Source organism: Thamnophis elegans, chromosome 11, assembly GCF_009769535.1.
Source record: "Thamnophis elegans isolate rThaEle1 chromosome 11, rThaEle1.pri, whole genome shotgun sequence".
In the NCBI taxonomy this organism is placed as follows: domain Eukaryota; kingdom Metazoa; phylum Chordata; class Lepidosauria; order Squamata; family Colubridae; genus Thamnophis; species Thamnophis elegans.
The window spans coordinates 39,383,855-39,400,604 of record NC_045551.1 but is presented as its reverse complement, the minus strand read 5'-3'; the positions used below and the strand labels follow the sequence as shown (position 1 = coordinate 39,400,604).

General features: G+C 39.2%; 1 protein-coding gene across 3 annotated transcripts in view; it reads left to right on the top strand.

Annotated features, from left to right (window-relative positions):
* ATP11A (ATPase phospholipid transporting 11A) overlaps positions 1-16,750 on the top strand; it is a 135,542-nt gene that overhangs the window by 55,474 nt on the left and 63,318 nt on the right. For all 3 annotated transcript variants that reach the window (XM_032226209.1, XM_032226211.1, XM_032226210.1), the window contains exons 2-5: positions 4,252-4,374; positions 5,640-5,729; positions 6,838-6,918; positions 8,328-8,435. In XM_032226209.1, coding sequence (XP_032082100.1) covers positions 4,252-4,374; positions 5,640-5,729; positions 6,838-6,918; positions 8,328-8,435 — 402 coding nt within the window. The remainder of the gene's footprint in view (positions 1-4,251; positions 4,375-5,639; positions 5,730-6,837; positions 6,919-8,327; positions 8,436-16,750) is intronic.

Here is a 16,750-nt window from a genome sequence, read left to right as displayed (position 1 = left end):
ATAAGCCCAATTGGGCTTTTGCGTAGATGCGCTAAAATAAGCCCTCTCCTGAAAATAATGTCTCCCCAAAAATATTGCAACACAGCAGCAGCCATGAGGTGTCCATGCTCGCCGCCTCCTGCACCTCAAAAATAATAAGACCTCCCTGAAAATAAGGCCAAGTGCTTATTTCAGGGGTCAAAAGAAAATAAGACCCTGTCTTATTTTCGTGGAAACACAGTACTCTATGGCACAGGTGTCAAACACATGGCTTCACATTGCCATCATGACATTTCATTAGGTTTTCCCCATTCATGGAGTTGGGGTGGGTGTGGCCTGCATGTGACACATCCGACTGTGGGGCACCAATTTGACACCCCTGCTCTATGGGGAGATGTTAGAATAATCATCCTGCTTCAGAAGACTATGGATTAAATAATGTTACATGCATTATGTCAAACAAAAATCCAAAATATCCTGTGAGAGCACTCAGTCTAGATCAGGACTGGGTTGTGAAAGATGTAATTTGAAACCAGTATTCCTCAGTATATCAATATTCAATTAAAAGAGAACTGGGCGGCCACATTCACAGAATTCCAGGCAGTTCCTATTAAGATAAGCCACACTATGTGCCTTTGGTTTTACTTTGCTATACTTTAAAAGTTTGATCAATATAGCTATTCTATTTTTTATGTTTGGTACATATTATTTAAATATTTTGGTAAGAATATATATATATATATATATATATATATATATATATATATATATATATATATATATATATATATATATATATATACTTGAAAAACAGTTTGATGTAATGGCTAAACATCAGGCTAGAAACAGGGAGACTGTGAGTTCAGAGGTAAAGGTAAAGATTCCCCTCGCACATATGGCGGCTCTAGGGCAGTGCTCATTTCGGTTTCAAGGCCAAAGAGCCAGCGCTGTCCGAAGATGTCTCTGTGGTCATGTGACTGGCATGACTCAATGCCAAAGGTGCACAGAGCTCTGTTACCTTCCCACCAAAGTGGTCCCTATTTTTCCACTTGCATTTTTTACATGCTTTCGAACTGCTAGGTTGGCAGAAGCTGGGACAAGTAATGGGAGCTCACCCCATTATGTCGCACTAGGGAATCAAACTGCCAAACTGCCAACCGTTTGATTGACAAGCTCAGTGTCTTAGCCACTGAGCATCCTAGCCACTGTGAGTTCTAGTCCCACCTTAATCACAAAGCCATTGGATGACCTTGGGCCAAGAAATCAGAAACCTCTCTAGGCAATCTCCGAAAATTAAATACAATTGAACAGAATAATACACATACACACTGAGACACACACACACCAACTATATTTATTGGAATCAATGATGTTGATGTAAATAAATTTTAGTGTAATCTAATTGGACCATACCACAGTTCCAACAAACACTATTCTCTTAGTGACAGGTTTCTCCTTGATGCAATATGTAAAACCTTTGGGGTTTTTAACTGTGACCATTATGATTCCATTATGACAGCTTTAATAGCTGTTGTAGCAGCTATTTTCAGTTAAGCAGAGCAATGCATTCTGTGTAAATACTGGTTTAGGATATTTAAATTAAGAGAGTAAATTATAATATAACAATGTTAGTTTCTAAATGGAAGACAATAGAAACATGTTGGTTATAATTTAACTTTTATATACAGAGATTCACACACCAAAAAAGAAATATAAATTGTTCCTGGTTTCTATTCCCTTGAAGGGTTGAATGTCAAAAGCTATTATGAGAATTAGAGAACTGTGCTAAATATACAGAATGGGTGCCTGGGAGCTATATTTTATTAGGATTCAGATTTATACTTTGATAAAAATCATGTTTGTACTCTGTTTCAAGGATGAATTATGCTATTTTTTCTGATGCTAATGTATTAATTTGGCCAATTAGTGGGGAAAAACAACAAGGTAAATACTCTTTTATTTCCATAAATTATTGTGAGCATTTTGAGCTAGTCCAGACATGAAGCACACAAAGAATATTATCTTTATCTTTACTGTAAGGTTTCATTAGAAGAATGAAAGTACATCTCTTCCTCCCTCGTCTTTACAATTCAAGAAACTATGGAGGCTTTGTTCTGAGATCTTTGGCAGAGCCCATTCCTTCTATGTTGCTGTTGTCCGGACATAGTTTAGTTTGTGGCTCTTTCTCCTGTCTTCCAAGGTCATTCCCACATACCATTATATAACTATAGAGCATATTCCTCCAATGGTAGATGAAGAAACAAGTATCTAGAACAGTACAAGCTTCAGAGGTCTTTGTTGTTTATAATCTTAAAGAGGTTTAATAGAAATCTTGTCTCCTTTTACTGAACTGAGAGAAAGTGTAGTATTTAATTTTAATCATAAATGTGTGCATATTTAGTATCAGATTTATGGGTGTGTGAATTTGTGTATAATTATGGAAATTCAGAATTTTTTTGTCAGAAAAGTTGAGATGAAATGGAAAGAGAGGTGAAATACAAGGATTATTAGATTAAAGAGGATAATTTAAATAATTTTTCTGGATTTGTGTTTCTATAGTATTTCTGTTGGGAAAGCTCTTAGTCTGTTCCAATAAATAACTCTATTGCAACCAGTGAAGATTTGATCTAAACTTCCTAACATTTCATTATTATCAGACTGTCAACATATTTTGTTCAGTTGACAGAGGGTATTCTGCAAACAGAAGCATAGCAGTTTGTAAAATCATGGTTAATGGATTAACACAGCGGTCCCCAACCCCCGGTCCGTGGACTGGCACCAGTCTGCGGCATGCCAGAAACCAGGCTGCTCCAACAAATGAAGCCTCATCCGTAAAACCAGGTTCCCTCCGGTCCACAGAAAAACTTCTCCTCATGGAACCAGTCCTTAGTGCTCAAAAAGTTAGAGCCGCTGGATTAACATTGAGTGGACTCAGCCAATTGTCATTTATTCTAATAGTAATAGATGTGACCTGCAAATTCCTCTGCTTTGCTTTTGTCATTCATTCAGATTCAATTCAAGGCAAATTTGTGGAAGACTCTTTAAAGTACAGTTTTAAATATGTACTAGTGTTCAGGCACTCACTATATAGCTAGATTGAAAGTTAAAATCCAAGTTAATTAATTTGAAGAATCCCCTAGATAGAAATTTCTGAAATCATAAAATCAATGATTAATTATTTTTTGATTGAATTGCCCTAGAACAGTGATGGCGAACCTTTTCAGCACTGAGTGCCCATACTTGGTTTCTGGCATGTGCATGCATGCTGGCCAGCTGGTCACACACGCCGGAGCACGGAAACCCGAAGACTAGGTGGCTGGAGCGCGCATGTGCACTGGCCAGCTGGTCTTCAGGTTTTTGGGGCTCCGGCAGGTGCAAATATCAGGTGGCCGGCGTGCATGCACATGCCAGAAGAGCAGCTTTTGTTGCATGCCCACAGAGAGGGCTCTGTGTGCCATCTCTGGCATGCGTGCCATAGGTTTGCCCTCACAGCCCTAGAAACATCTGCTCTGAAACTTCTGAATGAAAGTACTTTAAGCAAAATTTTAGAAACAAAGACTGGAACTATTCAATATACACACATCTTCAAAATGTGAGATAACATTAGTATTGGCTTAACTCTAGTTTGTCTGCCAGAGAGGCAAACTCAAGCACTGGTAGTGTATCCTTGAACCTGGTTGGAGATCTAAAACAGACTACAGCCTATCTATTTTAAGAATGTTGGATATTCTAACATAGGAGCTACTTTCTTGATATATAATATTTATGAATATTACAAAAGTAATTATTGTTTTGAATATAGGATTCTGATGGCTTACCTACCATCTCAGTATTTGGGAAACTGTTTTGTTTATTTATTTCTATATCAAATGCATAAACCACACATCTCTCTCTCTCTCTATCATCTATTATATTTATTATATTTCATATTATGAATATTATTCATTAGAGATTTAGGAGATGGAACTTTAATCCTACGTGAAGCATGAGTTGATGCATGTTTCATTAGTTCAGTTATTTATTACTTGTTTATTTAATATATTTCTATACTGCTCCAATAAAAAAGGACTCTTGGAGGCTTACATTAAAATATGGTGTAAAATGTGCCTCATACAAAAATATGAACACAATAGCACAACAATAAAACAGAAAATACAAACCGGAAAGAAAATAACTTCAAATCAGGGGAATGCTCCCTAAAGCAAAACAACAACAACAAAACCAAGCCTCTGATATAGAATTACTGGCTGAATTATTATTTTTTCTTCACAGTGTGCTGGGGAAGAGAACTGGGTGGACAATCGGACAATTTATGTTGGGCATCGTGAACCCCCTCCAGGTGCTGAAGCATACATTCCGCAGAGGTATCCAGACAACAGAATAGTCTCATCAAAGGTATTCCCTTATATCTTTATTCTTTTCCTTTCCCATGTCATAGTTATTTAATTTTTCTTACACTTTTGGCTTCAATGTACACATGCCCCTCTTTTTATCAACAATTTTAATTTTTGCACCAAAGTCTCTCCTTTAATTACAGACGTCTGGCACTGAAATAAAAAATTGCTGTTTACTATTAAAATTTGCCAATACTAAAAAAAAAAAAATTAGTTTGTGCAAGAACAAAATAGCATGTTCAATTTAGGCTACTATGAAAACTCAGTGGCAGTGCTGGTTCTGAAAGTGAGGCTCCCACCTCAACTTTAGCATTAGCCACATTGCTACCACTCAAAAAGCCTGCCTTGCACACAAGCCTTGGTTAATGGTACAACTGCCCACCAGTCTAGCATTCCTAGGGGTGAGCTTCAAAATTTTTAGCAAGGGGTTCCCTGCCTGATTGCTGGGTGGGTATGGCCATGGTGGGTTGGGCAGGATGGGCAGGGCCAGCCAGGGGTGGGATTTGTGGGTTCTCTGAACTGGGCAGATTCTTAGCTAGAGGTTCTGAATCAGTGCGAATCTGCAGCAGCCCACCCCTGGATACTGTATATAATATATACCACATTTTTCAGAGTGTAAGACACACATTTTTCCCTCAAAAAAGATACTGAAAATCTGGGTGCGTCTTATACACTGAATACAACATTTTGCCTCCTGAAACCCACCCCCCTTCACCAAAATGGCCATACATAGCCTTATGGAGGCTTTCAAAAAGCTCCTGGGGGCTGGAGAGGGCAGAAATGAGGAAAAATGGACCGTTTTTTTGCTCAATTTTGCCCCCCAGCCCCCAGAAGCACTCTATAAGCTTCCTAATGCCCTTTTTTTGACAAAAAACGGAGCCATTTTTGCAAAAAATGGGCCATTCTTTTGCTCATTTTTGCCCCCCATCTCCCCATGAGCACTCTACAAGCCTCCTAAGGGCTATTCATGCCCTTTTTTGAAAAAAAAATGGGCCTGTTTTAGCAAAAAACAGGCTGTTTTGGGGTGGTTTGCAGAGTGCAAAAACTTTTTTAAAAAATTTGCCTCTTCAAAACCTTGGTGAGTCTTATACTCCGAAAAATACAGTAACTTATAATCTTTGTATGATCATAGAATTATTTTGCAAGTATGCAATTTATTCCCAACATTTTGCAATATATTGTACTGTTGATATGTAAAGACAAAAATCATGTCTAATTCCTTTGTAAATTAAGATTTAGCCTTTCTTAACTTCCCATCTTTTTCAGTATACCTTTTGGAACTTTATACCGAAAAACCTATTTGAGCAGTTCCGAAGAATAGCAAACTTCTACTTTCTTATCATTTTTCTTGTACAGGTAAAATGCATCTCTTTTTTATATTAGATATATAAGCCATATACAGGAAAAATGCAAAGGAAAGTACAGGTAGTCCTTGACTTATGACCATAATTGAGCCCCAAATTTCTATTGCTATGAAAGACAATTATTAAGTAAATTTTGCCCCTTTTTATGACCTTTCTTGTCACAGTTTAAGTGAATCATCACAATTGTTAAGTTAGTAATATGGATGTTAACTGAATCATTGCAGTTGTTAAGTTAGTAACATGAATGTTAAGTGAATCTGGCTTCCACATTGACTTTGCTTGTCAGAAGGTTGCAAGGGCTATCACATGATCTTGACACACTGCAACCATCTTAAATATGAGTCAGTTGCATATGAATTTTGGTCAGATGACCATGGGGATGCTACAATGGTCATAAGTGTGAAAAATGGTCATAATCCTTTTATCAGTGCTGTTGTAACTTCAGATGATCATTAAACAAATTATTGTAAGTCATAAACTACCTATAGTCACTTTCCTTTTTGACTTTGAAATAGCTGCAGTGATCTTATAGAAAATGTTCCAAACTCTAAAATCCCTGTTTTGCAAATATTTGCATTTGGAGTTTGGAAACTTTGAAAAAAAAAAACTCTGGAAAAGCCAGAATATTCATTTTATACTCACAACAGGTTGGTTCAAATTCAGAATGATATGTGCCCTTGGGAAGGAGCAGTGCAAAATCCCTAAACAAAGTACACTTTTGTTGTAAATATTAAACATGAAGCACTAAACGTGTTTGTGAAAACATGCATCAGAAAGGTATATTTCAAGGAACCGTAATTAAGTCATGCTAAGCAACAAACCAGAGTTTCCTCTGTATTTCCGCATTATACCTAACAACACCATCAGTCATTTGAAATTATCAGTATGGCTGGATTTCTTCAAGTTATGCAATTTCCTTAATATTTAGGCTGCGTAGTCATTATTCTGACAAATTGCCTTGTCAAGTTGTACCTCACTGCTTTTCAAGACCCAGTGTTTGTTTTTATAAAATTATAGTGTGAAAACTCTATTCTTTGTTTATATTTGTTTTTTGTTGAAATCCATATTCTATAAAAAATATGTGACACTTTATTTTCCAGTTAATTATTGACACGCCAACCAGTCCAGTGACAAGCGGGCTGCCACTTTTCTTTGTCATCACTGTAACAGCTATAAAACAGGTAAGCATTTTAACTCTTTAGAATTTTAATTTTTCAGTGTCAGAACTGGAGGCCGATCCTTACTGCATGGATTTCAAAAAAGTTTTTCTGAACGTTGCATTCATTTCAATGACTGTTGTCATGTTTGATTCCTTCTGCCTTTACATTCCCTCAGTTGGACTGAAAGATGATTGGCTTAAAGCAATGTTTTTCGACCTCAATAACTTTTAATATGTGTGGACTTTTAGAATTCCCCAGTCAGGCAAAAGAAAAAAAAGGGGATTTCCCTTGTTCTGGAAAGCCTCACTTGTTGATTTTGAATTTTTATTTTTGATTACAGCAGTTATATTTGCTGTACCCAAGGTATATGAAAACTATATTTCTTTATTTATCCTTCACCCATTGATTTGTTACTGTCAAGGATGAATTGATTGATGAAAAGGAAATTGTAAAATAATTACAATTAAGCTGGGGGGTGGGGGAAGCCTGAAAACAAACATACAGATACTGATATATTGGAATAATACTTTCTACTTTATGCTATGGAATTAATTTCTAAGTACTTCAGTAGTACTGCAATAATATCATATTTTCAGAAATAGTTTGTGATAGTTTTTAGTCATTAAGTAGTTATATAAACTGAATTTTGTGTTGAACTCTAAGATTCCTGAGTGTTGTGGGGACTCCAATGAAACTATTGATATTTATTCTAAATTATAATTCTCAATGTGAATAAACATTGAAAATTCTAGTATGTCAGTGAAATACTTTATGCACTCCCCAACAAGAGTACTTGCATGAATTATGTCATAAAAGGTCTAGATAGAACTGGACCATGATGTTTAAGACCCACCCCTCTTATATGCAGGTTGTCCTTGACTTATGACTACAATTGAGACTGGAATCTCAATCATTGAGTGATCAAATAGGTCATTAAGCAGATGGTCAGCACTCCTTACTTTACTGTGCTGACTCTTCACCCTCTGCTTGGATTTTGGCTCCCTCTCATTTCTGGGGATTGGCTGAAAGAACTGCTTTCTGAAGGAGTTCAGCTCCCCTCCATGCATGAGAAAGGATCTCCTTCAGTGCGGAGCACAAATAAAGTTTAAATCTTCAGGATTTCAGCTCTGTTTATGCATCCCATTGAAAGAGTTCTGCTCCCCTTCATGCATGGAAGGAAACTCAGTTCTGGAAGCAAAGATCCTACTCTTAAAGTTCTGAATATATGTTCTTCCTTCATTACATTCACTCCCTTCTTTCTTTCCTGGTTTCTCTAATTTATGGTGCATAATAGGCCAAAGGATAAAAAAGAAAGCCAGTTTCAAATGGAGACAACTATGCAATTGTTTTGGTCACCATGCACCAGTAGTTTGGCATTTTCTTCTTCTAGCACACATTTGATTGTATGTTTTCTTTGCGTTTTCATTCAGGGATATGAAGATTGGCTTCGTCATAAAGCTGACAATGCAATTAATCAGTGTCCCGTTCATTTTATTCATCATGGCAAACTGGTTCGAAAGCAGAGCCGCAAACTAAGAGTAAGGATCAAGGGTCAATAAATATACTTATGATATTTTTGATATGTGTGTATTTTTGAAGGTTTCACTTATGGCAAATAGACATTTCATAAATAAATGTAATGTACATTTAACGAAGTTACAATTGTTCATATTGCCAAAGGATGTGCCATTGGTGGTTTCCTATTATCAGAGGTGGTATTCAGCTGGTTCAAACCGGTTTGCCCGAAATAGTAGCAGAAATCGCAGGTAGGCCTGCCTACCCGCCCCGGCTCTATGCTGTCCTATTTAGGCATGTTTTTGAGGCTGGGTGCATGGGTGGAAGGCACACGTGTGCCTGCTTCATGCGTGGGGCAAACCAGTGGTAACAAAATGTGCAACCCATCGCTGCCTATCATGGTACATGGCATTTGATCTAGTTATGTGATAAAACATTTTATATAGAGTACATGATATTATACAGAGCAGTAAAAAAAGGAATTATATCAATCCCATTATCCATCAAGTGAACAAAAAGATGTTATCTCACTGTTTGCATGAATCAATCTTCCAAAAGGAAGAATGTTTGACTTGCACCAAGCAACACTTTGTCATTAGCCATGATAATAGATAAGCTATGATTGGCCACAAAGTAGCTAAGAATTACCATGGCCTTCTCTTCTCAGCCCAAAGTGAACTTGTGATGTGGCTTCAGTGTTAATAATATCCCTTCTTCTGTTATGTTTTTATAGTTTTTAAATGTTTTTATAATTCATAATGATAAGTAGTTTTATGCATTTATTTATATTTTTAGCTTTATTGTACACTAGCCAGAATTGCTTTGGTGAAGTGGGCAACTACATATGTTAGATTAAATAAATAATTAAATAAAGTGTTCCCAACGCAAGTGGGATTACAGTACATGAATCATACGCCATAAGAAATATAAGAAATGTAATTATGGTGGTCTGTGATCATAATAAAGTTAATATATGGGTGCTAAGAAAGATATTAGTACTGTATTTAAGGCACATGGCTTGGCTTTTGTTTTAAAAAGTAGTCTCTTATTTTTGACCTTCTGAGTTTGTCTTTGACAGGAAAATTACAAAGTAGTATGTTGTAATGTAAATAGCTACTCAAACCCATTTTGAATGAATTTCACTGTACTATCTTTCAGACATTTTAAGGTAGCTGGGAATAAGATTACAGTCAAACAAGATTAGAGATAAAGTAGAAAACAAACCAGTAAGACTGGTATTATAGCAGGCATTATTTGTTCTTTGTAACTTGAACTTTACACTTCCTGTAGATATCGAACCAATGGCTCTTAAGAGTTCTGTTTCACTGAAAAAGGAGACTTAATTCTAGCACTCTCTTCATGATGACTTAGGAGTCTTCCTGTCTAGGTTTATGGCAAACGTTAATGTATGTAGTATAGGCAGCAGGGGTATCTTTAATAACTTGAAAACTACAATTGGAATTATCTTTGTAGATTTTTTTTCTGCTGAACTAAAATAACTTTATATATATAGGAACTATCAGCATAACAGATCAGATGAGTGCAAGTGTAAATTCAAAAAAAGACAAGAAAGAATGAAAGGGTACTAATTTCATCCATAACATCTCTGAATGCTAATGTCAATTGTATATGCTGATTCCTCAACTTTCCATAGGGTACTGAGGGGCTATTTTGTTACACTCCCTGCTTAAATAGGCAAACAGGCTTTTCAAATTTCATTTTTCTTGCTGGAAAAAAAACCCTGCAATATGTGAAGAATGAAGGCAAAGTAGGTCATTGACTACCTAGTTAGGTGTTGTTGTCTATTGTTCAGTAAAAATTACTTAAATATAGGGGACATTCTTTTGAATAAACATACAAATATTGTGCTCTTGATTTATAGAATTATTATTGCGATTTAATTTCTACCTGGTTTTTGAAAGCACTCTTTATGCAATAGGATCTGGATCCTTTTATTGTTGTTGAGGAACAATAAAGAAACAGTTTTCCCATGGTGGCTGTCACAGTGTCAGCCTTTCAAGAAAGAGCAGGAAACCAATGTCACATCTCTACTTTTATTGTAAAGCTATATATAAGAGAACATTGCAACTCTGAATGATCCTTATCTTTGTGTAAACTAGGAAAGGGCTTGGCTAAGATGTTTATACACACACCTTATATTCTTATCCCAGAGTGAGCACCTTTTATCTGATCATTTTTTTAGTAGCATTTCTTTCTTTTGTTTCTCAAGGCCATTCCTTCCCTTTCTTACATCCTCATTCAACTTGACCTAAACAAGCCAATATAATAGATACACAAATAAGCCATAAATAAATAAAAATAAACTAAAAGTCAATAAAAGAAACATTTGCTTTTTAGTACCAAAATGAGTAGAAATTGTCACTAAATTCAATAGTTCTTCATCCTTTAATGATAGCTAATGCTAGAACATTTGTTCCTTTATGCAGACCATTACAATGTCTTGAAATGCTTTTAATTGCCTTATAAGAAAGTCACTTTTAGCACATCAGATTAAAACCACCATTTTTAGAGTGACAAATCTTTCTGAATGTGTAAAGAGCCACAACCCACAACTACAGCATGCAAAACAGCATCATTTAAAATCAGAGAACGTTATGGGATATAAATATGTGATATGTTAAGAAGTGAATGGTGCTCTACCGTATTATTATAGTACAACTTCCTGCCTGATGAATAACTTCTTATTTTCTTGCCAGCCAATGTCCAGGGACCTCTGATATATAGCCTTAATACTTTTAAAACTAGCAAATTTATTATAGTCTTTTCTAGACTACAGTTCATTTTGGCAGCTTATCTTCTTGCAAAAATGGTACATATCAATGCTAAAGTGAGAATACATGAATAAATACATAGCAAAATTAATGGAACCATTCCTGAAAAAAGCAATTAATGAACACTTAAAAAGCACACTTCTTTATGGACCCAAAGCAGCATGGCTTTACTGAGTGCAGATCATGTCAAACTAATCTAACTGATTTTTTTTAACGTCACAAATGTTTTCGATGAGGGTGGTGCTGGGAACGTAGTCTATCTGGATTCTAGAAAACTATTTGATAAAGTTCTACACAACAAACTCATAAAAAATGTACAGGTTAAAACTTAGCCACTGGGTGGTTTAGTGGATAGCAAGTTAGCTCAGGCATAGATCCCAGTGTGTGCTCATTAATGGGGCACTGTCTGAAGACACAAGTGGTGTATCACAAAACTCAGTCAAACTCCTGTTCTATTCAGTGGGTTTGTAAGTGATATAACAGAAGGATTGTTAGATAAAGCTTGTCTTTTTGATGATAACACAAAGGTATGTGATAGAATTGCCATTCCTGGGGTATTCATAACAGGAAAAATGATTTCACATTGCTGAAAAGTTGATCAAAAATGTGGAAACCACTCTTCGATGTTTCTAAAGGTAATATTGTGCACTTAGGGAAACATAATCCTTTAGCTGAGCACAGTATTAGGGGTTCAGTATTAGACAGAACCACAGAAAAAAAAGAATTTAGGTGTGCTCATAGCAGATGACTGCAAAATGTGTAAACAGTGTGGCCAGGGAGCTGTGAAGGCAAATACAATTCTAGAATGCATCACTAGACGGATCACCAATAAGGAAAAAAGGTCCTAATCTCACATATAAAATTAGTCAGACCTCATTTGGAGAATACTGTGTCCAGTCCTGGAGACCTCATTTAAACAAAAGATATTGATAAGATTAAGCAAGGCCAGAGACGGGCAATAAAATTTGTGCAAAGTTTGAGGGACAAAACATATCAGGAGAGATTAGAGGAACGGAATATGTTCAGCCTGGGCGACAGAAGAGAAAGGGTGACATGACTGAAATTATAAAATATATGAAGGTTCTAGAAGGCAGGATTTTCAATATTAAGCAACAATCAGGAACATGGGGACGTAATCTCAAACTGGCAGGAGGGAAGTTCAAATGTTAGAAAGTATTACTTCACACAAGAGTAGTGAAAGCTTGGAACCAAAAGCAGAGATAGTGGGTCAATCATCAGTAACTGAGTTTAAACATACTTGGGATAAAACACATGTTGATCATCTGACAAAAGGTAAAAAATAATAAAATAAAAATGAATAATAAAAATAATAAATAAACAAAGTAAGCAAAAAATTGAAGCACAGACTCATTAGATCACTACCGTATATACTCGAGTATAGGCCGACCCGAATATAAGCCGAGGCACCTAATTTTACCACAAAAAACTGGAAAAGTTATTGACTCGAGTATAAGCCTAGGGTGGGAAATGCAGCAGCTACCGGTAAATTTCAAAAATAAAAATAGATACCAATAATGTTTTTGAATATTTATTTCAAAGAAAAACAGTAAACTAGCGGTGTATTCAATGAAATACTTCACTCACCTCATGATGCTGATGTCCCGCTGTGATGATGATGTCCCGTGCAGCCGCGGGAGCGATGTCCCGCCTCCTATGACACACGGCACAGTGATTCCTATCATTGGATCACTGTACCAGAGGAGGTGGGACATCGCTATGTGGCTGCTTGCCATAACAAGGAGGAGGTGGGACATCGTTGCAGAGCGGCAGGAGGGGGAGGAAGGGGAATCGTAAGACAGCCCTGCATTACATTAGAACGTGAGGAGGGGGGATGGTGCGGTGCGCGCTGCGCGGCAAACTGACACAGAGGGAGGGGAAACTCACAGGGGCACTGGGCCATTCACGAGTGTCACCCAGCGGCATGGCCCCGCCCCTTTTTCTCCTCCATTTCGGGCAAATTTTTCACTGACTCGAGTATAAGCCGAGTCGGCTTTTTTCAGCCCAAAAAGTGGGCTGAAAAACTAGGCTTATACTCGAGTATATACAGTAGGTCTTTTCTGCCGTCAGTTTTCTATGTTAAATCGAATCTCTTCCCCATTCCTCCTTATACATATGCCAGCTCAGATTGACACTTGACACAAATGTAGTGACATCTTTTTTTTTTTTCTTCTATGCACTCATGTCTGATTCTCAGAGACTGCCCGGACAAGTCCCTGCAGTTTTCTTGGCAGGGTTTTTCATTTGCCATTGCCTGCTTCCCAGGGCTGAGGGAAAGCAACTAGCTCAAGTTCACTCAGTTGGCTTTGTGCCTAATTGGGACCAGAACTCAGGGTATTCTGATTTCCAGCCTCCAGTCTTAATCACTAGACCAAACTGGCTCTCTACACTACTGCAGTATATCCAGAGAGACTGAGATCTAGAGCCACTTTAGGAAGAAAGCCAGCTGGGTGACCTTGGGCTAGTTCTCAACATTAGCAGTTTTAAGGTGGGTGGACTGCAACTCCCAGAATTATGGGTTGAGAAATGCTGGGCTAGTTTCAGCCCTAGGAAGCAGGCAACAGAAAATCACTTCTGTAAAACCTTGTCGAGAAAATTGAAGGGGCAGTGTGTGAGAACTGAACATGATTGGCCATTTCACTCAAACTGAGCTTGATTTCTAGACATGGTCTTATTTTATTGAGACAACAAGGAAAGTGTTTGTCACTGTCGTATTATGATATTTTTTTGGGTTAATCTTTTAAGGTTCTGTACGTTTATAATAAAGGGATGCGGTGGCTCAGTGGCTAAGATGTTGAGCTTGTTGATCAGAAAGGTCAGCAGTTCGGTGGTTTGAATCCCTAGTGCCGCATAATAGAGTGAGCTCCCGTTACTTGCTCAGCTTCTGCCAACCTAGCAGTCCGAAAGAATGTAAAAATGCAAGTAGAAAAGTAGGGACCACCTTTGGTGGGAAGGTAGCAGCATTCTGTGCGCCTTCGGCGTTTAGTCATGCCAGCCACATGACTACAGAGATGTCTTTGGACAGCGCTGGCTCTTCGGCTTTGAAACAGAAATGAGCACCCCTAGAGTTGGGAACAACTAGCACATATGTGCGAGGGGAACCTTTACCTTTATGTTTATAGTATGAAATTATTTAAAGCAGATCAAGGCATGTTATTCTGTTAACAGCAAAGAATTTTTAATTGCGTGTCCAGGTAAGTGAGTACAACATATGTGGAAATGACTTGCAAGAAGTGCATCATGTTTCCCACAATCATAAGCACAACATATTTGTATTAATTAAAGCAGTCTAATTTTTTCCAGGCTTCTGTGTGTGGGAGGGGCAGGGAGGCTGCCACTGCTTTAGCAATAGCAATTATTTATACACTGCTCCAAAGTGCTTTACGGCACTCTCTGAGCAGTTTACAATGTCAGCATATTGTCCCCAACAATCTGGTTCTTCATTTTACCAACCTTGGAAGATTAGATTAGATTATATTTGTTTTATTTATATGCCGCCCTATTCCGGGAGGGACTCAGGGCGGCGAACAACTCAAAGGGGAAAAGGGGAACATAGAACACAATACAAGTAGTTAAAATAGCCAAGAATCACTCAACCACACAGGTCGAGAGGGGAGGGGAACTCATCAACCCCAGGCCTGCCGGCAAAGCCAGGTTTTGACGGCCTTTCGGAAGGCCTGGAGAGAGGTGAGGGTCCGAATCTCTGCAGGGAGTTCGTTCCAGAGGGCCCGAGCTGCCACAGAGAAGGCCCTCCCCCGGGTAGTAGCCAGGTGGCATTGGCTGGTAGACGGAACCCGGAGGAGGCCGACCCTGTGTGATCAATGGGTCTTTGGGAGCTAATTGACAGCAGGCGGTCTCTCAAGTACCCAGGTCCAATACCATGAAGGGCTTTATAAGTTACGACTAGCACTTTGAAGCGTATCCGGAGACTGATCGGTAGCCAGTGCAGCTCACGGAGGATAGGTGTAACGTGGGTGTACCGAGGTGCACCCACAATCGCTCGCGCGGCTGTGTTCTGGGCGAGTTGAAGTCTCCGAATACCCTTCAAGGGCTGCCCCATGTAGAGCGCATTGCAGTAGTTCAGTCTTGAGGTCACGAGAGCATGAGTGACTGTTGCGAGTGCCTCCCGGTTCAGGTAGGGACGCAACTGGTGCACCAGGCGAACCTGGGCAAATGCCGCCCTGGTCACAGCCGACAAATGATGTTCTAAGGTCAGCTGTGGGTCCAGGAGGACTCCCAAGTTGCGAGCCCTGTCTGAGGGGCGTAAATTTTCACCCCGCAGCCTGAGTGATGGAATACTAACCAAATTCTTGGGAGGGAAACACAACAGCCACTCGGTCTTGTCTGGATTGAGCACAAGCTTGTTAACCCCCATCCAGACCCTGACAGCCTCCAGGCACTGGCACATCATGTCAACCGCTTCACTGAGTTGGCACGGGGCGGACAGATACAACTGTGTATCGTCCGCGTATTGATGGTATTTTATCCCGTGCCGTCGAATGATTTAACCCAGTGGCTTCATGTAGATATTAAACAGGAGGGGGGATAGGACCGAATCCTGAGGAACCCCATATTTCAGGGGCCTAGGGGTTGACCTCTCCCCCTGACCAACACCGACTGCGACCTGTCTGAGAGGTAGGAGGAGAACCACCGAAAAATGGTGCCTCCCACCCCCACCTCTCGTAACCGTCGCAGAAGGATACCATGGTCAATGGTATCAAAGGCCACTGAGAGGTCGAGAAGCACTAGGATGGAGGGATGACCTCCATCCCTGGCTTTCCAGAGATCATCGGTCAGTGCGACCAAAGCGGTTTCCGTGCTGTAGCCAGGCCTGAATCCAGACTGAAAGGAGTCCAGATAATCGGCTTCACCCAAGGACTGTCGGAGTTGAGAGGGTACCACTTTCTCAACAACCTTCCCAATGAAGGGGAGGTTGGAGACTGGACGGTAGTTGTTCAAACTAGATCCGCTGGATCCAGTGATGGCTTCTTCAGGAGGGGTCTCACCACCGCTATCTTCAATGCCGGTGGGAAGAAGCCCTCCCGAAGATAAGCATTCACCATCGCCTGGATCCAGCTCCGCGTCACCTCCTTGCTGTTCGCGACCAGCCAGGAGGGGCACGGGTCCAGTACACACGTGGCAGCACTCACCGCTCCCATGGCCTTGTCCACTTCATCAGGAGCAACAGGTTGAAAGTCAGTCCAGAGATGTCGTTCAAGACCTTCCCCCGGTACCTCAGCTGGCTCTGCGCAATTGGAGTCCAGGTCCATCCGAAGCCGAGGATTGAACTCTTAGCAGTGGGCGGAGTTAGCCTGCAGTACTGCCTTCTAACCACTGCATCCTCACAGCTGCTTTAAGCAGTTTACTAATTAAAGTTAATGCAGCTCTTAAAGGAACCAAGCAGTTTTTCTCCAGGCTCATGAGGAAGTTAAGAAAAAGAGGGACAGCTTTAGTGAATGGTAAAGGAGTATAATTTTGAAGTGTTCTTTTCGTAAATTACATTGTTTATAATTTACAATTTTTTTTCT